At 45.3% G+C, this 25,031-nt stretch overlaps 1 protein-coding gene across 1 annotated transcript in view; it reads left to right on the top strand.

The window, feature by feature from the left end:
• Positions 1–208: 208 nt before the first annotated feature.
• MAN1C1 (mannosidase alpha class 1C member 1) overlaps positions 209–25,031 on the top strand; it is a 139,763-nt gene continuing 114,940 nt past the window's right edge. Inside the window, exon 1 of the mRNA XM_047726773.1 lies at positions 209–766. Coding sequence (XP_047582729.1) covers positions 227–766 — 540 coding nt within the window. The 5' untranslated portion in view covers positions 209–226. The remainder of the gene's footprint in view (positions 767–25,031) is intronic.

The following is a 25,031-nucleotide window of genomic DNA, read 5'->3' as shown; positions in this document are numbered from 1 at the left end:
GCCGAGATTCGTTGCGCCTCCGCCTCGGCGCTGGGGCATTCGCCCCAAACTCCCTGAACTTCAGGGGCAGCCCCCGAAGCGGCGAAACTCCCAGGGACCCCGCCGACCCCGGGCGGCGCCCCTCGACGACCTCCCCGCAACGAACCCCGGCTGGCCAGTGCCTACATTCGGAGGGCCTCGGGGGCCTGGCCGGAGCTGACCGGCCCCAGCCCGGGGCCAGGCCACGATGCTCATGAGGAAAGTGCCGGTCTTCGTCCCGGCCTCCCCGTGGGGGCTGCGGCTGCCGCAGAAGTTCCTCTTCCTTCTCTTCCTCTCGGGCCTCATCACCCTGTGCTTCGGGGCCCTCTTCCTGCTGCCCAACTCCTCTCGCCTCAAGCGCCTCTTCCTAGCCCCCCGGACCCAGCAGCCTGGCTTGGAGGTAGTGGCCGATATCGCCGGCCACCCTCTGGCCGGTGAGCGGGAGTCGCCTCCCAACCCGGCCCCCGCCGTGCCAGCCCCCGGTGAGGACGACGCCAGCAGCCAAGCCAGTACCCGCCGCCGGAAAGTGTGGCTGCGGCGCACCCACCCCACCGGGACTCGGGAAATGGCCACGGCGGCCAGGAGCAGCGGCAGCACGGCCCTCAGACCCCAGGAGGGGGGCATCCCGTTTAGCTTTGACTTCAACGCGTTCCGGAGCCGCCTCCGCCACCCGGTCCTGGGGACCAGGGCAGATGAGACTAAGGAGCCGCAGAGCCTAGTTCGAGCCCAGCGGGAGAAAATCAAGGAGGTAAGGACTCTCCTCCCCCGGAAAAGGAGAAGACCCTCCGTGCTTGCGTCTGTTTTTCCCCAGTCACTTCTTGTCCCTAGACTACTGCTCTAGGCCCTCACGGGACACTGCACCCTCCTCTCTCCTCCCAAACTTTCCACCTTCTCCTCAGTGGGCACTTTCCCACTGCTGGGTTTAGTTAATCATCCCCACCTCTGACAGATGGGAGCTGAACCACTGGGTCGACTCTCCCCCACCCTGAATCTGGTCTTTTCAGCCAAGTCCCCAACCCGGATGGGCTACACTCTGTCCCTTTGTGGAGTTGCTAGTTAGCTTCATTAATGGACACCCACTCCGCCTGCCATGGGGCCAAGGGCTGCATTCTTTCTCACTGTATGTCCTTAAGCCCTGACTTCCCCCAAACCCCAAACAGGATCTGCTACCTGGAAATCCAGGATATGGGAATGAGGGGGGGTGGTATTTTGCAAGTATTTTGTAATCTAGCCAGCAACCTACAAACCAGAGGGTGTTGTGCATTTTTGCTAACTATTTCTGTTGAGCTTTGAAACACTTCTACATAAGGGCATGTGATGTAGGAAGGAGTGATCAAGAGGGCGGTGGTGATGTTACAGAAGCTCCGAGGTTATTGGCTTAATGAAGCAGGTCCTGGACTTGTTCCCCATAGGGACTGTACCAGGGAGGGGTTTAGAAGGATCACTTTGAGTGTCAATCTTGGTCTTAGTTTAAGAAACGAAAAGCAAACGCAGCCTCACCATGGCTTGAAGATTGTTGCCTAGCCACGTCTGGTAACTAAATATTCTGCTCTACCACTATTAGAGCTGCCTCCCTGAGGTTTTTGCCCAGCAATGCAGAGGGGGCTGCAGTGACACCCCCAGGCCACGAGGGGGCTGTGGGCAAGCTGTGGGCTAGGGTCTCCTCCCTAGAAATGAGAGGATGCATCCCCCACTCCCCATGGACCCAGAAGGAAAGGGCTGTTTCCGTCTGGACTTCGTGGTTTGCTGCAAAGGAGTCAGACGGCCTGACTTCCAAGGGGAGCTGGCAGCAAGGGTCGGGACCTGACCTGCCAGGATCTACTCAGAGCCAACGGAGAGCTTAGCTATCCCTCTCTCCTTGTCTGGGACTATCCCCCATCCCAGTGTTCACCTCTGCCTTACTTCTTACCTCTGTTGGTACCCAGCCCTTCTGTGATAAGCCCTGTTGGGAGACTCTATCTTAACTAGCAATGACAGGTCATTTTGTGACGTCAAGATCAGAAGCCACAAAGACGAGTCCCTGTTTTGTGCATGTGTGCACTCTCGGTTTCCAAATTCTTGTTGAAATGTCAAAGATTAATTGAAGGCTGGAACTTGCAGTAGCTAAGAAAGGGACATCATTGCTCCCTTTTTGGTTACGAACTGTGTTTTTGATTACTTACCTGAACCACCTACAGCTCCCTTGCTCAAAGCTGGCTCTGAGCACATTCGCCCTTTCTGCCTTTTTATACCTCCCCAGAGGGCAGTCACCCCCAGTGAAATTATGTATAAACTGCATGCACGCAGTTTCCCATGGGGTGTCCAGAGCTGCCATCATCTTTTCAAAAGGATCCCCCAAACAATTAAGAATTAGCTACTGTCCTCTTCAGAAGAGGGGCTTTCTGCGTTTGCATCTAGATCTGTGACCTATTTCTGAAAGCTTGGGGTTGGGAACCATGGTAGGAAGAGTGGGCTTGCTAGGGAGGACTTGGTTCTGCCCCTCCATACACAGACAGCCTCCCTTGCTGGCCGAGGCTGCTGCTGCAGGCTGTAGCAGCTAGGGGGTGGTGGGAGGTGTGGAGATGCTGCTGTGTAGGGGGTGGTAAGATAACATGGTGGGTGAAGGGCTGCGCTGGTTGCCAGATGTCTGGATCATTCAGCCTGGCATCTCTGAGCACCCCTGGTAGTAGCTGGAGGCCTGCTTGCGTTTACCTGCAATTGGTGTTCAATGAGCCCTCTCTTAGTATCTTGGAGACCTTCAATTCCTCAGAATGGAGGAGGCTGAACTATATACACTATTATATTTCAAAGCCTATTGTCTCTTCAGGCTCCTTGAGTTTGGACCCCCCGCCTTTCCAAGCAACCTGAAAAATGCGAGGCAGAGTTTTTGGTTTAGGTGTTAATACAGAGTTGCCTTCCCTGGCGTCCTGCCTGATAAGGAATGCATAGGACTATAGCTGGAGGATGTCTTTATTTCCTTCTCATTTAAATTTCTATCTGTGCCATGCCCGGGGGTAGATCATTTTAGAAAGGTGCCTGTTTTCATAAAAGGGACTGTTGCTTCCCTCTCTGGCTTGTTTATTTCCAGACATGGATTGATTAGACCCCAGGAGCAGAGGGGGAGCTCGCATCAGATAAAAAGGGCTCTGTTCTTATAAGATGAGGTTTTTAAAGTGAAAGTAAACGTCAAGAGAGATCCAGAGAGGGTGATAAATGAGAGTGAATGAAGACTGGACACCTGGGCTCTAGATCAATGAATTATATTTATAAACATTCTGATTTGAGAGATGAACATGGGCATGAGGTCTGTGCTGATAAGATGGGTTGAAGCTGCATGTTCTGGGTGAACATACATCAGGAAAAATTCTGTCAGTAGGACCAACTATTTCTTCTCACTTTGCAGCCTTGGAACCTTGGAGGAGGCAGTGTGATCGAAAGGGGAAGGCCAGAGACTGTGGGTTCAAGTCCCAGCTCAGTTATCAACTGTCTGACTTTGGGCAAGCCACCTGCTCTCATCCCTGGACCTTATTTTTCCTTCTGTAAAATGGAGTGAGGGAGGGGAGAATAGGGTGGTCACGTACACTCTTGCTCCCAGACCTGCCCCAAGCAGCTGCCAGTCTGGTCAGGGACTCCTTAGCAACTGGGCTTTTCCCAGCTCTGTATTCAACGGTATTAGTTCCATGAAGTCAGAGACAATGGTGTGTTGTTGTTGACAATGGTGGTGGTATTCACTGTTGTATCCCTGGCACTTAGTCAAGAGTAGATATTCATACAGTTGATTAATTACTCCCATCATCCATATGGAACTTTAGAGACGGGATTGAACCATGACAGATCATCATATTGGGATCATGAAGAGTAAAGGAGTTGGCGAGAATGTAAAACAGCTTGCTAGCAGCCTTCCCTTTCAGATCTGATGATAACATAGGAAATTATTGTCATGATTATTAATTATAGGGGACCTTTGCCATTGGTGGATTTCTTACAGATTCAAGTTCAGCAGACTCTTCTCACTCATGACAAGAGCTGGGAGTGTATAGCTTGTTAGGGTTACATCCCAGTGAAAGGATTCAGACTCTCCTGGGTCCTCGATGGTTGATAGCTGACCTGGAGAACCTCAGTTGTCCCTTCCAGTGAAGGGCGTTTTGTTACGGGGAATTGAGCAGTCTGGGACATTGAGAATATAGTACTGGAATGAGGCTGCCCCTGGCAGAATATGGGTTGAATTTCCATCCCCATCCCTGTGCACCACTGTATGTGGCAGTCCTGCTAAGAATCCAACCTGGGTTCAAGTCCTAGCCACACCATCAACTCTGACCTCAAAGAAAAATTCCAGTCACTGGGCCCGTTTTCCTGGTAAAACAAAGGGACTGGCATTTAGGGAACTCTACTCTTTTCCTAACTCCCACCCATTTACTGGTTTGTTTATGGTTCTGCCCAACCACCTAGAAAAGTGTCAGACACCTAGTTGGAGCTCAGTTACTTGAATGAGTGTCTGTAGTGAAGATCTGTAAGCTAACAGCTGAAGTTGCTGGTGACAGAGGCTGGGTCTTCTTCCTGAAGGTACCCGGAGTTCTAAGTGTCAGAGGAAGGGCTGTAGCAAGGTTGGGGACTCAGTTGCGGTATTATTCCAAGTGCAAGTCTACCTGGAAGGGAGTAGGGAGGTGGCAGCCATGAGTAAAATCTTTTCATGCCTGGATAGCAGGCATCTGGAGGATGCCCGAGTCGCCCTGTGGTGCCTGAGACTTGGCAGGGAGTGCCCCAGCTCTTGCTTTCTATGCCCTGCTGCCTTAAGCCTGCAGGATATTGCTGGTTATGATACGTGACTATGTCTGAGTAAGTTGTCTTGGCAGATGATCTTTGCTTGCCATTAATGGGCTGGTTCGTTAGTCATGTGTGGTTTCTCTGTATATCTGATTTATCACCGCTAGTGCCATGGACAGGTAGGAAAATTAAAAGGCTTTGTGTTCTTTGTAGCATGTGAATCTGAGCCTGTGAGATGTTCAGGATAATTAATATTAGGAACACCTTAGATTTAAATAGCTTTCCTTTGAAGAGCTCGGTTTAAGTTGCCGATTCATCGAAGATCTTTTTCTCCCCTTCTCCTTCAGTTTCACTCTTGTCCTGCTCTATGATACATTTAATGTAGATAGGAAGACTGGCCTGTAATAACTGGACGGGTCCCTTGGGAGACCCTTCCATCCTGAGCCCAGCTGCACCTCAGCCTTCTTCCTTGGAATGGAGTTTGGAATGGAGTACCGCGTATAAAGTTTAGAAATTGCGCCCGCCCCCTGCCCCGCCCCACTCTACAAGTTTAACCTGCAGATTGGTCATCTCTTCTTTCATTTTGAGTTGTGTTAACATTTGGGGGAATCAGGTGCAGACATTCCACAAGCAATTGCCTTTCGGGCCTCACATCCTTAACTCTGTTGTTAGTGTTAGGTCTAGAAACAGTGACTTTTAAAAGTCAGTTTATTTCACACTGTAGTTAGCAGAGGGGTAAGAATATAGATTCCTCTGCGGTTTTCAGAGTGACTGATTTACATCCGAGCTCAAGAAATGCTTTTTCTCTAGCTTTCCCCATAGACTGATCCATTACTCTACCAAAAATAAATATTGTGATATATATCAGGCATACTTTGCTCAAAGGGACTTACATCTTTTCTCTTATTGAAAAAAATAAATCAGGTTCACAAATTGGAAAGTCCCATTCAGGGAAGCAGTTTGATTATCTCAGTGGGCACCTGGTCTTGTGGGTATTGCCTCTGGTCTTCCTGTACCCTAAGTTGAGTCTGTGTTAAGGTAGGGGGTAGGAGCTTTAAGAAACTCTCTCCCTGCCTTGCTTTCATTGGCCCGGTCAGGAAAGCCTTAGCAAGGAAGTAGTGGACAAGATTCAGGAGAGTAGTTGTCTCTGGTGAATTCACGGGTATTTACTCCATTACTTTAAAAGAGAGACCACAGGCACCTTGGTGGCTCAGTTGGTTAGGCATCTGACTCTGATTTCGGCTCAGATCATGATCGCAGGGTGGTGAGATGGAGCCCCTTGTCAGGCTCTGCCCTGGTTATGGAGACTGCCTGGGATTCTCTCGCTCTCCTTCTTCCTCACCCCTACCCTCTCTAAAAAATAAATAAATAAGAAATAAAATAAAAGAGGGACCCTGCATGAAGCAGAGATGAGTGTTGTGAATCAAAGATTATTATTATTCTAGTCCGTATACCGCAGGCCAGAAAGACCAGGCTCATTTAAACAGCAAGGTCTGGTTCTTGACTTCTGACTACCGCATGGCCAAGGTCTTACACACAACTGTTTGCATGATTTGGGGAAAAGAAAGAGCAGATGTTTTTTTAGCTCTGAATTCTCATAGCAGATGATGACAGGACACCAAACTGGGGACTCCTCAAAAGAAGTCTGAGGAAGCAAGAGCCTAAATCCCTCTTTTCCCCCACCTCATCTCTAGAGGCTAGTTAATAGCTTAAGCAGCATGGTTTTGGTTCTTTTATTTTTTAATTTTTTTTTTAAGTAGGTGCCACACACAATGTGGGGCTTGAACTCAGCACCCCGGAGATTGACGGTCACATGTTCCTCTGATGGAGCCAGCCGGGTGCCCCAGTTTTGGTTCTTTTAAATGCGGAGTGGATGTGGCTGAGATCACTGTAAGTCACAGTCACAGATCCCTGTAAGTTATACCGTTCTGCCATCTCCACCCTCAAAGAGAACAGACGCCGTGGAGCCCCCAGCCTATAGCTATGGGCTCAGTGTGTGGTGGCCCAGGTGTAGGTGTTTTCTTCCCTGAAAAGGCTGTTTTCTAAGATTTGGGCTGAGAGCTCCCCAAACTTAGCTGGCAGGCAGGCAGGCAGTCGGAAGAGCTCTTACTCACAAGGAGGTCTGAGTTATGTCTCTTAACTCTGCATTTTCATTAATTAAAGGCTAAGACAAGGGCAGTTGTCCATCTGTTTTAGGGCAGCACTGTTAGTGATAACTTTTACAGAAGAAACTTCGACATACCGATTCATGTTCTCCTTCTTCGATGAGCAATAGTGCTTTTATCTGGCATGCTCTGGGTATCAGCTGCTCCACAGGTGAATGTTACAGGCAAGTCGTTTTCACGAAATAGCAGCCATTTCCAGCACCTGAATAACAGGAGGTTTCTCTTTCCTCCTTCCACCTCCGCCACGATGCGGCGCTCACCAAAAAATCCACCATGCGGGTACAGCAGTGTTCTGTGGGGCCCGCTGAGTGGTCTAGATAAGTCTGTCAGCCTCTCAATTCCTGTCCCTTGTGTTTGTTTTTTTACAACAATCCCACGAGGCAGACACTATTTATTTAAGTATAGTTTCCATACAGCAAAATACACAGATCTTAAGTATACAGTTGGCGGAATTGTAACAAATGCGGAAAACCATTGCAAAGCCCACGTGGAAATACGGATCATTTCCATCACCTCAGAAAGATCCCTCTGCTCCTTCCCAGGCAGTCCTCCACCATCCACCTCCCATCTCCTGTTTCAGTTTGTCACTGGAGATGCGTTTTGCCTGTTCTGAAACTTTGGAGTACTACAACATATGCCCTTTTGCTCAAGGCTTCTTTCACCAAGGATGTTTTTGAAATTCATCCATGTGTGAATGCCTCCTTCATTCCTTTTTATTATCAAGATACATTCTGTTGCATGAATACACTGCAGTTTGTTTCTCTGTCACCTGTTGTGGACTTTTTGGTTGTTTCCAGTGTTTGACTGTTATGAACAAAGCTGCTATGAATATTTTATGTACAAGTCTTTGTATAGATATGTTTCCATTTCTCTAAATATGTAGTAGAATTGCTGTTCATAGAGTAGACATTTGTTTAACTTTATAAGAAAACTTGGAGACACTTTCCCCAAGTAGTTAAGGCCATTTTATACCTCCGCCAGCAGCGTGTGAGAATTCTGCATCTTTGTCAACGCTTGTTATTGTCCACCTTTTTGTTTAGCCATTCTGTATGATATATAGTAATATCGTTTTAATTTTTGATTCCCTGTTTACTGTTGGTATTGAACATCTTTTCATGAGTTTTATTTACTGTTTCTATATCTTTAAGTGTCCAAATCTTATGCCCTTTTTTAATTAAAAAATTGGGCTCTTTATCATCTTACTGAATATAGAAGTTCTTTACATATTCTGGATATAAGTCCGTTGTCAGATAAACATTTTATAAATATTTGCTTCCAGTCTATGGTTTGTCCTTGCATTTCCTTAGGGGTAGCATTCAAAGAGCAGAAGTTTTAAATTTTGATGAAGTCAGTGTATCAGTATTTTCTCTTATGGTTAGTGCTTTCTGTGTCTACTTAGAAAAAAAAGTTTGCCTTCCACATTGTTATGAAAATAGTCTCCTATTCCAGAAGCTTGATCATTTTAGTTTTTACATTGAAGTCTACCCTCTACTTCAAATGAATTTTTGTATGTGGGGTAAGATAGGAGTCCAGAGTCATTATTTTACATTTAGATGTTCAGTTGTTTAGTACTTCTTGAAAAGTCTTTCCTTTTCCCCTTGAATTGCTTTGATGCCATGTTAGATTTATCATATAGATGTGTGTGTGTGTGTGTGTGTGTGTGTGTGTGTGTGTATATATATATATGGTTCTGTTTGTGTGTGTGTGTGTGTATATATATATATATATATATATATATATATATATGGTTCTGTTTCTGGACTCGTCTACGGATTTATCTTTATACCAATGCATACTATCTTGATGCTGTAGCTTTATAATAACTCTTAAAACCAGGTCTTCTATCTTTAAGTTGCTTTTTCAAAATTGCTTTGGCTATTATCGGTCCTTTGCATTTCTGCATACATTTTAGAACAAGATTGTCAGTTTCTGTGAAAAATCCTGTTGGGAGTTTGATGGGGTTTGCTTTGAACCAGTAAGTCAAATTGCGGAGAACTGATACCTTAACCGTATTGGGTCTTTGATCCATGAATGTGGTATCTCTTTCCATCTATTTAGATTTTCTTTAACTTCTCCGAACAGTGTTTTGTAGTTTTCAATGTGGAGGACTTGAACATCTTTTATTAACTGTGTTTCTAAGTATTTTCTCATTTTTATACTGTTATAAATGGTAATCTTTAAATTTTTATTTTTAGGGGCACCTGGGTGGCTCAGTTGTTAAGCATCTGCCTTTGATTCAGATCATGATCCCAGGGTCCTGGGATTGAACCCCACATCAGGCTCTCTGCTCAGCAGGGAGCCTGCTTCTCCCTCTCCTCTGCCTGCCATTCCCCCTGCTTGTGCTCACTCACTCTGTCTCTGTCAAATAACTAAAAATATTTAAAAATAAATAAATAAATTTTTATTTTTAAATTTTTGTTGCCAGTACATACAAATGTAAGATATTTTTGTATATTGACTTTATATCATGTGACCTTATTGAATTCATTCAATTTTTTTTTTTTATTGTAGATTCTTTAGGATTTATTAGGTATACAATCATGTTGTCCATCAGTCAAGACAGTTTTACTTCTTGCTTTCCAATGTCTATGCCTTTTATTCCTTTGTCTTCCTTGATTGAATTGGTTAGGACTTCCGGTTCAAGGTTAAATAGAAGTGGTGAGAACTGACCTCTTTGTTCTTGATCTCAAGGGAGGATCATTAAGTCTTTTATGTTAAGTCTGATGTTAGGTGTGGGTTTTGGTAGATGCCTTTTATTAGATTGAAGTTCCCTCCCATTTCTAGTTTGCTGAGAGTTTTTATCAGAAATAAGATCAAATTTTGTCAAATGCTTTTTCTGTATCTCTGGAGATGGTCATATTGTTTTTCTCTCTAATTCTATTAATATGATGAATGATAATGATTTGAAAAGAATGTTAAAATTGCATTTGATTTTCTAATATTTTGTTAAGAATTTTTGCACCTGTGTTCGTGAGGCATATGGGTCTGTAGTTTTCTTACAAGAGCTTTGTCTGTTTTTTGGCGCAGCGTTATGTTACTTCATAAAATGAACTGAAAAATGTCCTCTTATTTTCTTAACAAGTCTGTGGGACACTATTATTATTATTAAATTTTTAAAAAGATTTTATTTATTTATTTGACGGACAGAGATCACAAGTAGGCAGAGAGGCAGGCAGAGAGAGAGAGAGGGGAAATCAGGCTCCCCATGGAGCAGAGAGCCCGCCTGATGTGGGTCTTGATCCCAGGACCCTGAAATCATGACCTGAGCCAAAGGCAGAGGCTTTAACCCCCTGAGCCACCCAGGTGCCTCTTCTTAAATATTTTATAGACCTTACCACCAGGGCACCTGGGTGGCTCAGTGGGTTAAAGCCTCTGCCTTTGGCTCAAGGCATGATCCCAGGGTCTTGGGATCAAGCCCCACATCGAGCTCTCTGCTCAGTGGGGAGCCTGCTTCCTCCTCTCTCTCTCTGTCTGCCTCTCTGCCTACTTGTGATCTCTGTCTGTCAAATAAATAAATAAAATCTTAAAAAAAAAAAAAGAATTTACCACTAAAGCCATCTAGGTTTAGAGGATGTGTGTGTGTGTGTGTGTGTGTGTGTGTGTGTGTGTGAGAGAGAGAGAGAGAGAGAGAGAGAGAGACGGAGGGAGGGAGAGGTTTTAAATTATCAATTCAATTACCTTAACAGATACAGGGCTATTCAGAGTTTCTGTCTCTTGTGTTGGTTTTGTCAATTTTGCTTTCAAGAAACTTGTCTATTTCATCCAAGTTGTAGAATGCTTTTAAAAATATTTTATTTATTTATTTGACAGAAAGAGATATAGTGGGAGAAGGAACACAAGCAGGAGGAGTGGGGAAGGAGAACAGGCTTCCCGCTGAGCAGGGAGCCCAATTCGGGGCTTGATCCTAGGACCCTGGGATCATGACCTGAGCAGAAGGCAGATGCTTAACAACTGAGCCACCCAGACTCCCAAGTTGTAGAATTTACTAGCATAAAATTGTTCCTAAGATTCTCCTTTTCCTTTTAACATTTGTAGGACCTGTAGTGGTGCTCCTTCTTTCATTCCTGATACTGGTAATTGTTTTCTCTTTTTCATTCTTAAAAATAGTTTAGCTAGTAGTTTACTAATTTTACTGATCTTTTTCTGGAACTGACTTTTGATCTTTTTAAAAAAATATCCCTTAAAGGGGCACCTGGGTGGCTCAGGTCATGATCCTGGGATCTGGCCCTGCACTGGGCTCCCTGCTCAGTGGGGAGTCTGCTTCTCCCTCTCCTCTGACTGCTGCTCCCCCTGCTTGTGCTCGCTCTCTCTCTCAAATAAATAAATAAAATATTTTAAAAAAATTATCCAGTAAAATTTTTTTAGTATTTACATTTGTCTTTATTTCCTTCCTTCTTATTTTGGGCTTAAGTCACTATCTTCTTATAATTTCTTTATCTAGTCTGACAATCTGCTTATGTCTACTTCCCCTCTTTCAATCTTCATTCTGTTGTTGTCATATAGTGTGCTTCTACATATATTATAAACCTCATAATACATTAGTAACTTTTTTTGCTTCAGTCAGTTATCTTAGATAAATTAATAAATTAGAGTCTTTTTATTCACACACATACTTACCATTTATAGTGTTCTTCATTCCTTCTTGCATGTCTGAGTTTCTGTCTGGTACCATTTCCCCTTCAGCCTGAGAAAACATTCTTAATATTTCTTTTTTTTTTCCTATTTATTTATTTATTTATTTATTTATTTATTTAATATCTTTTTTTTTTAATTTTATTTTTTATAAACATATAATATATTTTTATCCCCAGGGGTACAGGTCTGTGAATCACCAGGTTTACACACTTCACAGCACTCACCATAGAACATACCCTCCCCAGTGTCCATAATCCCACCCCCCTCCCAACCCCTCTACCCCCATCAACACTCAGTTTGTTTTGTGAGATTAAGAGTCACTTATGGTTTGTCTCCCTCCCAAGTCCATCTTGTTTCATTTACTCTTCTCCTACCCCCTTAACCCCCCATGTTGCATCTCCTCTCCCTCATATCAGGGAGATCATATGATAGTTGTCTTTCTCCGATTGACTTATTTCGCTAAGCATGATACCCTCTAGTTCCATCCACGTCGTCGCAAATGGCAAGATTTCATTTCTTTTGATGGCTGCATAGTATTCCATTGTGTATATATACCACATCTTCTTTATCCATTCGTCTGTTGATGGACATCTAGGTTCTTTCCATAGTTTGGCTATTGTAGACATTGCTGCTATAAACATTCGGGTGCACGTGCCCCTTCGGATCACTACGTTTAGGGTGATCTTTAGGGTAAATACCCAGCAGTGCAATTGCTGGGTCATAGGGTAGTTCTATTTTCAACATTTTGAGGAACCTCCATGCTGTTTTCCAGAGTGGTTGCACCAGCTTGCATTCCCACCAACAGTGTAGGAGGGTTCCCCTTTCTCCTCATCCTCGCCAGCATCTGTCATTTCCTGACTTGTTAATTTTAGCCATTCTGACTGGTGTGAGGTGATAGCTCATTGTGGTTTTGATTTGTATTTACCTGATGCCGAGTGATGTGGAGCACTTTTTCAGGTGTCTGTTGGCCATCTGGATGTCTCCTTTGCAGAAATGTCTGTTCATGTCCTCTGCCCATTTCTTGATTGGATTATTTGTTCTTTGGGTGTTGAGTTTGCTAAGTTCTTTATAGATTTTGGACACTAGCCCTTTATCTGATATGTCGTTTGCAAATATCTTCTCCCATTCTGTCAGTTGTCTTTTGGTTTTGTGAACTGTTTCCTTTGCTGTGCAAAAGCTTTTGATCTTGATAAAATCCCAATAGTTCATTTTTGCCCTTGCTTCCCTTACCTTTGGCGATGTTCCTAGGAAGATGTTGCTGCGGCTGAGGTCGAAGAGGTTGTTGCCTGTGTTCTCCTCAAGGATTTTGATGGATTCCTTTCTCACATTGAGATCCTTCATCCATTTTGAGTCTATTTTCGTGTGTGGTGTAAGGAAATGATCCAATTTCATTTTTCTGCATGTGGCTGTCCAATTTTCCCAACACCATTTATTGAAGAGGCTGTCTTTTTTCCATTGGACATTCTTTCCTGCTTTGTCGAAGATGAGTTGACCATAGAGTTGAGGGTCTATTTCTGGGCTCTCTATTCTGTTCCATTGATCTATGTGTCTGTTTTTGTGCCAGTACCATACTGTCTTGGTGATGACAGCTTTGTAATAGAGCTTGAAGTCCGGAATTGTGATGCCACCAACTTTGGCTTTCTTTTTCAATATTCCTTTGGCTATTCGAGGTCTTTTCTGGTTCCATATAAATTTTAGGATTATTTGTTCCATTTCTTTGAAAAAAATGGATGGTACTTTGATAGGAATTGCATTAAATGTGTAGATTGCTTTAGGTAGCATAGACATTTTCACAATATTTATTCTTCCAATCCAGGAGCATGGAACATTTTTCCATTTCTTTGTGTCTTCCTCAATTTCTTTCATGAGTACTTTATAGTTTTCTGTGAATAGATTCCTAGTCTCTTTGGTTAGGTTTATTCCTAGGTATCTTTTAGTTTTGGGTTCAATTGTAAATGGGATGGACTCCTTAATTTCTCTTTCTTCTGTCTTGTTGTTGGTGTAGAGAAATGCAACTGATTTCTGTGCATTGATTTTATATCCTGACACTTTACTGAATTCCTGTACAAGTTCTAGCAGTTTTGGAGTGGAGTCTTTTGGGTTTTCCACATATAGTATCATATCATCTGCAAAGAGCGATAGTTTGACTTCTTCTTTGCCAGTTTGGATGCCTTTAATTTCCTTTTGTTGTCTGATTGCTGAGGCTAGAACTTCTAGTACTATGTTGAATAGCAGTGGTGATAACGGACATCCCTGCCGTGTTCCTGACCTTAGCGGAAAAGCTTTCAGTTTTTCTCCATTGAGAATGATATTTGCGGTGGGTTTTTCATAGATGGCTTTGATAATATTGAGGTATGTGCCGTCTATCCCTACACTTTGAAGAGTTTTGATCAGGAAGGGATGCTGTACTTTGTCAAATGCTTTTTCAGCATCTATGGAGAGTATCATATGGTTCTTGTTCTTTCTTTTATTAATGTGTTGTATCACATTGATTGATTTGCGGATGTTGAACCAGCCTTGCAGCCCTGGAATAAATCCCACTTGGTCATGGTGAATAATCCTTTTAATGTACTGTTGAATCCTATTGGCTAGTATTTTGGTGAGAATTTTTGCATCTGTGTTCATCAAGGATATTGGTCTGTAGTTCTCTTTTTTGATGGGATCCTTGTCTGGTTTTGGGATCAAGGTGATGCTGGCCTCATAAAATGAGTTTAGAAGTTTTCCTTCCATTTCTATTTTTTTGGAACATTCTTAATATTTCTTGTAGTGTAGGTTTGCTGATCAATTCTTGCAGCTTTTGTTTATTTTGCCTTCATTTTAAAAGGATATTTTTGCTGGATATAGAATTTTAGGTTGACTTTTATTTTTCTTAAATGAAAGACCCATTGTCTTGTAGCTTTTATTGTTTCTGATGAGAGGTTAGAGTATATTCCCCTGCGTATATCTTTCCACTCCCTTTGCATGTTACTAAGATGTTATCTTTCATACTCAGGAATTTAACTATGATGTGCCTAGATGTGGATGTCGTTGTTATTTTTCTTGGGTTTTTTTGAGTTTCTTGGGGCTGTGAGTTGATATTTTTCATCAAGTTTGGAAAAATTTTGGCTCATAATTTCTTCAGTATTTTTTTCTGCCCCAGTCCATCTCCTTTTCCTTTAGAACTCCAGTTACATATGAGTTAGATTGCTTGATGTTTTTTTAAAGTCACTGAGTTTCTTCATTTTCTTTTCAGCCTTTCTCTCTGTGCTTTGATGTAGATAGTTTATATGAACATGTCTTCAAGTTCACTGGACTTTTCTGTAGTGTCCATTTGGTTGTTAAGACTACACAGCAAATTTTTTATTTCAGGTATTTTACTTCTAGAATTTCCATCTGGATATTTTCCATTGTTTTTGTTTCTCTGATATTTCCCATGTGTTCATTTATTGTTTCCATATTTTTTTTAAGTTCTAAGCCATATTTATAATACTTTTTCAAAAAGTCTTTTTGGCTATTTCTAAAATTGTTCCCATCATTGGGTCTGTATTTATTGACTGTTTTATCTTCTGGTCCATATTTTTTTGTTTTTACATCTTCATGTGTCTACTCATTAAAAAAAAGAATTTTGTGCTAAACATTGGGAATCCTACTTTTTTAAGATTCTAGCTTCATCTGCTTTTATGCAGTCTTTCTCCCCTCTTTCTGTAGCTATCAGGATACCTATTCTGCCTGCTTTATTTTCTACTTTTCCTATTTTGTGGTTTTCTAACCTGTACTTGGCCAGGAAACCATTCAATCTAGCTTCTATAAGTTAGCGTTATATGTAACGTACAAATGAATACTTTGAGTTGGTTTCTAAAGGCTCCTGAATCAAGTGCATGAACTTTAATCTACATATTTTAGTGTAGTTTAGATATTTAAAGATTCTTATTTATTTTTGGTGATTGGTATTGGGTACATTAAACATAATTTTGTATTGAATTTATATCCTAAGTAAAGACAACTGTTCTCAAAGGCTCCTAATTTTTGGTTGATGTTGTCTTAAATGATTTGTGCATTTTTGTTCCTCTGTTTTTTTTTAGATGTTAGAAGAAATATTTGCTAATATCTTGATGTTCCAGCAGCCTCCATTAGTGTCACTTTCTTCCCAGGATTTGACCTGTCAGATATTTTCTCTGGGCTCCTTACCTTAAGTCTAATAACTACTTTTTAAAGATTTTTTTTTTAAAGATTTTATTTATTTATTGGACAGAGAGAGATGACAAGTAGGCAGAAAGGCAGGCAGAGAGAGGAGGAAGCAGGCTCCCCACCAAGGAAAGAGCCCGATGTGGGGCTCGATCCCAGGACCCTGGGATCATGACCTGAGCCGAAGGCAGAGGCTTTAACCCTCTGAGCCACCCAGGCGCCCCTAATGACTACTTTTTAAACCTTGATTTGTAAATGCCCACATTAAAAAAAAAAAAAAAAGAACTGTTCACATAGGCCACATTACTGAATTACTGACCAGAAGAAAGCTAAAAACACATGGATGGAGGATTTCCAAGGTTCATTCTGTGAGATCTGATCTCTTATTTCCCCTTATTCAGTAAAGTTCAATGCAGAGGAAAGATAATATTTTATAGCATAGTCTATCCTTAACTTTATTTGTCTCCTTTGGAATGTGTGGGGTATTGAATAAAAGCTATCAATCAGTTAGTTATTTAAGATCCCTCTCCCCCATTTTTCACTCCTGGAGTGAGCTTTTCAGAGGTTAAACCTAAACTTTGCCAAGTCAATGCTGATCTCTTGGGAAGACATTTCAGCACCATTTTTGTTTTTTTATGTACTTGTGTTCTTGACCTAAATCAGCAAATCTGTCTCCTTCCCAGCTCTCCCAGAAGCCATTCTCCATGTCTATGACATACCTTACAGAGCTCTGGAGTGGTCTTGGTTTTTAACTATAAGAGTCAATGGGGAAAGAAGACTTTAGTTTCCTGCTTTCAGAGCTGGACGTTTTAGAGAGCAGCCTATAAAATATAATCGATGTTGTTACTTTGGAGTATAAGGAAACCCTTTATAGAGAAACCTTTGTCTTTAGACAGAAAAATAGCTCAGTCTAGAGACTTCTCTAGCAGTGTCAGATACAGGTCTTGGGTGTATAATTATGTAAGAGGCAGAGACTTCACACTGATGTACTTGCAGAGGTAATAGCCTCTTTATAATCATGCTAGGAGGTCTGTCTGGTTATTGATCCTTGAGTAGCTAAGAATGGTACCAGAGTAGTGTCAGTCCAGATGGGGCCGAGGGAGACAAACAATATTAGACATTTCCTGTGATTAGGCACTGAATTAGATTAAAGAATATTAAGATTCTCTGTGCTCTCAGTAAAGTGCTCTTGAACTCTGCACCAGTGGGAGCAGAGTTCCAGGTTTTCCAGCCCTGGTATCTGAAGTCCTCTTGCATATTATAAAAACGGTTTCTGACTCTCTGGCCTCTGTACCACCCACTGGCATTTAAATCCCCAGGAAAAACCCATGGGGGTGGGGGGGTCTGCTTTGGAAGGGAGCGGGGGTTGGGCTGGGATGATGCCCACTTCCTCCTAGAAAACTGAGATCAAAAACTCCTTTTGTGTGTGGTATTTTTAGTAAAGCCCTAGCATCCCATTAAGAGTTTAGTTGATCCTCAGCACAGCCTGTGGCATACAGGGCATGGAGTATAATCTCATTTTATAGCTGAGAGAATGGAGACACTGAAAAGGCAGCCGCTAGTTCGAACACTCATATATGATATAAACCTGCTCTCCTGCCACTTCGGTTGACATCCATTCTATTACATCATCTAAAGTCTCGTGGGTGATAATTTAGAGGAAGCGCTTTCACTTGGGGATGGAATTAAGTAGAAATTATCAGTCTTGGGTAGGTATCAAAAGAACGGGTCTGGTGAATCTTTAGAACAGGGATTCTAACCTTTATTATGGTCTGGAACTCAGGGATTTTAGTAAATACTTATACCCGAGTTCCTCCTCCGGAGAGCTTGATTTAATTGGTCCTGGGTGCAGCCTGAGCATTGGGCTTTTTAAAAACTTCCAGGTGGTTCTAATGTGCAGCCATGATTTCGAACACATCTCCTGCGTTTTGTCTTCACGTCAGCTGTGTCTCCTTTCTGGCTTTATTTCCCTTTCACCCACTTAGGGAAGAGGCTGGAAATTTTCTCTATTTATTCAGACTTGGGCCAGGATCAAGAAGGAAAAAATGAGCTGGGGAAATGACTCAAAACTGAGTTTTCCAGAGCGAAGAGCATATACTGTTAACATGATCAAGAGAAGCCATGGATTTATTAAAACTTTGAAGAAAAGGCATTGAAAACGACTATCTCTTGAGCTCCAGTTAGACACTGAAGGCTATATGAGCTAAAGAAAAGGCAATGATGAATCTGTGGCTTTAAGGAATTTTATAGTGTAATGTATGTGTCTGAATTACTTCCCACCATATACAGATGCACAGGAGGGAGACACTGGTTAGGTGCATCGTATTTGTCCATCCCACCTAAATCCTTTCGTGGGAAGCAGGTAGGACATAAATATCTGGGATGAAAATATTTGCTTGTCCAGAAGTAGATTTCCCAAAAGACCATCGCCCTCCTGCCCATGGCCTCTCTGCCGCTTTCTGGTTAACAGAGTGGACTTTTGACTTTGCTGTTTGGGCCTTACCGTGGAGTAACAAATGCTCAGGAAAAAGAAGATATTGAAGAAGTGAAAAGCTGAACCCAGCTCCCAGCGTTCAGACTCCCAGCAGCCAGGTCTGTGATTTCGGGACCCTCTCTGCCCTGCCAGGTGCTGGATGGGATTTAACCTGAGAATCGCTGTCCTGGGTGATCAGATCGACTCTCCCCAGGCCTCCTCGGGCGGAAGCTGCCCAAAGAGAGACCAGCTACCAGGCAGTGGGAGTGTCCTCCCTACGGCTTCCTGACGGTCCTCTCAAGAGCTCTGTTTCCATGCAAGAAACCATGGAATTCTCCACCTGTGCCAGATTGCCCTGTTTCTTCAATCTGTCCCAACTATTTCTAGCACATTCTTTGGCTGAAGCGGCATATAAAGCAAGTCCTGTTTGTCCCAGTCTTATTTCATTCCAGCTTCCGGGGTGGACATTTAGCACGGGAGCATTAACGGAGACGCAGACTTCAGCGAAGACATTTCCTTCTGTCGTTAGATCTTATATTAAACCGCGCTTACTCAGAGGCCGGGCTACAGGAAGCGGTGACGGGGATGGAACTTGGCAGGTGGCTGCGGCTTTGTGGAAGCCTGTGTGGGGACATGATTGTTTGTATATTGGTTTTCATTTATGTATTGGTCTTATTTTCATCTTCCTGAGGTACCCAGATGCTATGGTGATAGATTGGTTGGAAACGACTCATTTGTCAGGGTTCCGTGGGGGACGTAGGCTTCCTTCTCGTGTGCAGTGGAGTCTAAAATGTTTAATTAGATGCTGAGGCATTTCTGCATGGGTCCATCTCTGCCAGTTCTCCTGGGTGAATGCCATTCCTAGGTTGGAGAGGGACTGGGCATTTCTGGGCCCGACCTCCCCTCCCCTCTTGATGCAATTCTCAGTCCTTTTTATTAGCTGCTGGGTTTTCCCCCCCGCTATCTTTTTTGTTCTAGAAACTGCCTTCATGTGACTGCTGGAATTTGCAGAGCTGATTTGTGTTGGAAATCTAGTTGTCAAACAGGTCCAACCCGGACTTTATGAAATAATGTAGTTGAACGGATATGCAGTGAAAGGAATATTAACTACCTGCTGCTGGTCTGTTTTGTTCAGTGCGACTTTTTCAGAGAACTTCCTTATTCTTCCTCTCCGGGCAGTGCCTGGGTTGCTGGGGAGGCCGAGATGTGGTTCTGCTCTCAGGGGTGGAGCATCTAGCCAGGGAGCAGTGGATATGTACAGAATTGTAGCACCATGGAGGTGCCCAGATAAAGGACACCTTTATCAGCCTGTGGCTGGAACCCTCCACACGGAGCTGGCCATAGAACAGGGAGGGTCCCTAATGAACCTGTCCTCCAAAGACCATCCGTGTCTATTGATGGGGAGTTCCATCCATTTGACCTTGGCTTGGGGAAAAGGACAGCATTTCAGGCAGATGTGGAGAATACCAGGGGTCGGGGGCTTGAGGGATAGCAGGCCGCTCCACATGCTGGACCTGGGGAGGGGTTGGAGTTGTGGATGTAGGAGGTGAAATTAGGAATGCCCAGGGTTTCGACCTGGGGTAGATGGGGACATCGGGGAGGGGAACAGTGAGAATTCCCAGGAGGGGGAGAGGTTGAATTCTAGGCATGAAAAAATGATACAGTTGTGAAATTGAGGCAGACACAGCCAGTGGGTGGTTGGAAATACGGTTTTGGGACTGGGGCTGATGGCACAGGAGAAAGCTCATCTAGATGTTACAGTGTGGCGTGGCTGGGGTCGAAAGCTGGAGTGCAAAGCCATTCAAGGAAAACTTCAGCAGCACCAGTGTTTAAAGAAGAAACAGATTTGGGGAGAAGGCAGAGTCAGGTGGCAGAGGGGCCAAGAGAGCCACATCCAGCCTGCCTCTTCCAGCTGGTTCTGCCACACCTGGCTGCCCACCAAGCCCCAGGAGCAGCTCCCAGGCTCAGGCAGGCTTGCCTCGCTGTGTCCTCTCCTGTGGGGTCTGCCCTTCGTTTCCCCTCCTCACCCCTGCCCAGCCGCACAGGACTGTCTTTACTGGCCATAGACCCCTCCACTGGCCTTCCTTGCTGGTGTCAAGGATGAGAGTCTGTTTCTCCCCTTCGTTTTCTCATGGGTCATCAGGACTCTGCTTCGGACCTCTGCTGAGAAGAGCTGGGTACTCTGAGTCCACTCTTACGCTGGGTGAGCCCAGCCCTGCAGCTTACTCCTTGTCCCAGAAGAGCACACAGCTCGTCCGCCTCCTTTCTCGAAATAGGGTGTGTGTGTCTCCGGCCTGGTCTTGGGCTGAAGATTTGCCCGCCAACTCATCAGTGGGAGGAGACCACGTGTGGAGGGAGGAGGCGTAGTTGAATCTTCATTGCTGTCCAAGAAAGGAAGACACTGCTGAGTAGTGGAGATACGTTTTGTCTTTTCTCAGAGACCCCAGGCAGGCAGTAGCCAAAGAGATACATTCTTTTCAGCCTGTGGCTGGAACCCTCCACACGGAGCTGGCCATAGAACGGGGAGGGTCCCTAATGAACCTGCCCTCCACAGACCATCTGTGTGGCTTTCTCACCCTGGACACCCTTCCAGATTTTCTCATGGCATGTGAGCCGCAGAAGCGGCCCTGCTTTCTGGCCCCAGTTCTGGCCCAGGACTGAAAACAGGCTCCTCGGCTACACTGTGTCTAGAAGAAATCTGGAAAGCTCCAGTGCCAAAGCAGTCCCTGCCTTGAGGCCACGAGGTAACCTCAGCTTTTTCTGTTTTGCCTGAGTTGCTCTAAGTTTTCCTATAGTGGTTGGAGCATATTGGAGTTGGAATATTTAGGTCTGTTCGCCCCCCCACCCCGGGGTAACAGGTGGGACGTGACCAGCGGTAATTCATTCGGTTTATCATGGCAGCTCTGAAAAGCGTGCAGTGTCTTTCTCCCCTGTGTCACTGTATTTTCACTGATAGCCTGTGTTGGGTAGCTCAGCCTCCTCAGGGAAGTGACAGAAGCTAATACAAGTTCCTGTTCTTTTCGTCCCTGCTCGTCCTTACCGGGTTTATTGATGTTGGAGCAGCCCCACCAGCTAAGTTGAAAAGTGTCCAACTTCCTGACTCTGTACCTCTGTGCAGTGCGACCCCCCTGTTGGGCCTGGACCTTCTGCCCCAAGCTAGCAACTCCTCTCTGGTCCTGGAGCTCGCACCCCTCCGTCCAGTCCTGGAGCAGCATCCCTTCCTCTGGCGCCAGAGCCAGCAGTACCCTCTTCTAGTCCCAGGGCCAGCACCCCACCCTGGTCCCGGAGCCAGCACCCCCCACCCTCCAGTCCTGGAGCAGCAACCCCTCCCCTGGTCCTGGAGCCAGCAGGTCCCCTCCAGTCCTGGAGCCAGCACCCCTATCCCGGTCCTGGAGCTGGCACCTCCCCCCACTCCAGTCCCAGAGCAGCACCCCTCCTCTGGTCCCGGAGCCAGCACCCCCACCTCCAGTCTTGGGGCCAGCACCTCCCTCTCTAGTCCCAAAACCAAAACCCCCATGTGGTCCTAGAGCCAGCACCCCCATCCGGTCCTGGAGCCAGCATCCCAACCTCTAGTCCCAGAGCCAGCATCCCCTTCTCTGGTCCCAGAGCCAGCATCCCCTTCTCTGGTCCTGGAGCCAGCAGCCCCTCTCTGGTCCCAGAGCCAGCAGCCCCCTCTCCCGGAGCTGGCACCCCCCTCTCTAGTCCAAGAGCCAAAACCCCCCATCCGGTCCCAGAGCCAGGAGCCCCCTCCGGTCCCAGTACTCTGGAGACTACAAAGTCTTACATTGGCAAGGCCATGGAGGCTACTGGGTGGCACCAAGGAATTGCACAGACTGTTATGAGGTGACTTTTAAAGATTTTATTTATTTGACCGAGAGAGATCACAAGCAGGCAGAGAGGCAAGCAGAGAGAGAGAGAGAGGAGGAAGCAGGCTCCCCGCGGCCGGGAAAGCCCGATGCAGGACTCGATCCCAGGACCCTGAGATCATGACCTGAGCCGAAGGCAGAGGCTCAACCACTGAGCCACCCAGGTGCCCCATGAGGTGACTTTTAAAAAAGTGGGTAAAACATACATAACATAAAACTTACTATTATAATGTTAAGCATGCTAAAGTGTACAATACAGTAGCATTAAGTACATTCACAATACTATGTGATTATCACTGCTCGCTAGTTCCAGAAGATTTCATCGCTCCGAGTGGAAACCCTCTACCCTTTGAGCAGCCATTCCGTAGTCCCTTCCCGACCACAGCGCCTGGAAACCACTAGTCTGCTTTCTGTCTCTACGGACTTTCCTAGTCTGGATGTTTCATGGCATCGGAGTCCTATACCGTGTGGTCTCATGATGTCCAGGTTCATCCGTACGGTAGAATGTGTCAATTTCATTTCTTCTATTCATTTAGAAATAACGTTCCCTTGTGTGAGTATGCCGCACTCTGCATATCCGTTCACCTGTCGACGGACTTCGGGATATTTTTCTGTTTTGGCTGTTGTGAGTAGTGTTGCTGTGAACATCTGTGTACATGTTTCTGGGTGGACCTTTGTTTTCGGTTCTGTTGGGTACCTGCCTAGGAGTAGAATTACTGGGTCATGTGGCAGTTGTATGTTGAACTTAATGAGGAACTTGCATAAACTCCTGCAGTGGCTGTACTGTCTTACGTTCTTAGCAGCAGGGTGAGGGGAGGTAGTGACTTTTGGAACCCAGCGTGCCAGCCCCTCTGGCATAAACCAAAACTGTTGTGTGGGGGTGAGCCTCAGTGCAGGTTAGTGGGGGCCAGTGGCATCGGGAGGGAGCAGGGAGGGGATGCAGGGCCTGGAGAACATGGCCAGAGTTCATAAGCATACCTGGGTAGCTTGGGTAGCCAACCTTCAGGGGTGGCTGAGCCTCTCTAGTTTGGTGGCAATGTGTGACAGGAAGTGTAAGGGGCAGTGACGTGGGCAGGGAAGGACCATGTGGTCTGGGGTGGTGCTGGGAGGGCTGATCTGGGTGGTGTTTGTGGGCTGAGTCTGGGATGGGGGCAGAGGATGGCCTCACAGGGGATAGGGGTTGGGTACCGGTGGGTGAGGCAGGGTGTGAAGCCTGGTTAGAGATCTAAGCCCAGGCCACAGATGAGGCTGATGGGGGAAGGAGTCTGTGATGGGGGAATGGGGGTGCTTCACTGGATTCCAGTATGGAGGGGCCTGTTTTACCCTCAAGCAATGCCCCTTTCCTGAAGCAGAGGCAGCTGGTTGCCCTCTACCCTGGGGTTAGGGTCTGAATCAAGCATGTGAGGTGAAATCACACATGTTCCAAAGTATCCTTGAAAATCTCTTATTATCGGGACCCTGGCCTGTGGAAGCTCAAAAGCCAAAATTTAGCTTTTCTGTTTGTTCTTCAGTGGTGGCTTCTCTTTCCTTGGGGCAGTGGAGGTCAAGGCCTAGTTTGCTTGAGAGAAGAGTAATAGGGAAAATAAAGGTTTGGGGAGGAGGTGGCAGATGGGTAGAATCAAGTGTCTGGGAGTTAAATGTGTATATGATGCGATGCCTAGGTCTTCTGGCTGCTGTACTGTTGGGCTCAGGCCGGAAGTAGGTGTGGTGGGGTGGGGGAGGACCAGAACAGCCAGCAGCAGGTCCAGCTCAGCACAGACGGGGTTGGAGCGGCCCCTTCACCAGACCCAAGCTCTGGGAGCCCAGACTGCTACCCAGTATACCTGGGCCCAGTCAGTGCCACCATACAGTGTTACGATTTATCAGTGTTACAGTTTCATAGTGATACCTCCATATTCACCGCCCCCCCTTGAAGCATCTGGTAATAGGGAAGCTTCTTCCCAGTTTACAGATTGAGGCTTAGAGAGAGAATGGCTTCCAGAGTTGCCTGACAAGGAAAAGACAGAACTAGGACATACACCTGGGACTTCAGGCGTTCAATTCAGCGTTCTTTTTCTTGTGTTCCACTTCTTGAGGGGAACTCTCTGATATTGGTGCTAATCTTTTCCAACATGCTCTTTGTTAGAACAGAAGATAATCTTGGGGTCACGAGGTGCTGAGAACCTAGGAAGCAATCAGGGTCATGTCTGCTTCTTACCCACATAGCTTTCTTTCTCCCTAGGCTCTGGTCAGACGGGAGATAGATCTGTTTTCTCTGTCTCTGCCAAGGCCATCTTGGCCCCCGGCTGTGCCCCCATCTGTCAGAGCCCCTTTCTGGGCAACAGCCTCCCGAAGAAACAGCCCTCAGCTGAAGTCAGCTGAGATTTTTGGTTCGAGCCTCAATTCTGATGAAGCAGAGTTTGCCTCTCCTGCTGTAGCCCCAGCTTTCAGCAAATGGTAAACTCTACTTGAGGGCAACATTCAATTATGAAAATCTATTTCTCTTGCCACATTCAAAAAGTCTCCTAATGTGCCTTTGTGCACATACAAATTTAGTGACACATCACTAAATGTGTATGAGGTTGCCATGGAAATGTCTCTCTTCTAACATGGCATTCCAAGAGCAAAGAGAAGGGAAGTTTTCTTTGTAAAGAGAAGCAGAGCAGAACTTGGCTAATTGTCATCACATGACTCCCCAAACTGTCATTCTTCCCTGACTACCTGTCTCCTACTTCCTGTCAACAACCTAATGCTGGAAGCCAAATCAGCATGCCACATTTCCTCAGGAATTCCACGAGCATTGTGTTTAACCTCTATGCCGGGCACATCCCAGGAAGGATGCCAGGACTACTGATTCGAGTTTTCACCTAGCTTAGAAAGTGCACCTTCCTGGACCATCTCACACATGCCACTCAGGAACACTCAAGTCTCACTCTCCAGCCTCTTCGTAGACCGTGCAGGCTGCGTGGGTCTTCAGAAGAAGCTCGA

This window comes from Lutra lutra, chromosome 4 (assembly GCF_902655055.1).
Source record: "Lutra lutra chromosome 4, mLutLut1.2, whole genome shotgun sequence".
NCBI classification, from domain to species: domain Eukaryota; kingdom Metazoa; phylum Chordata; class Mammalia; order Carnivora; family Mustelidae; genus Lutra; species Lutra lutra.
This window is presented reverse-complemented; position numbering and strand designations above follow the sequence as displayed.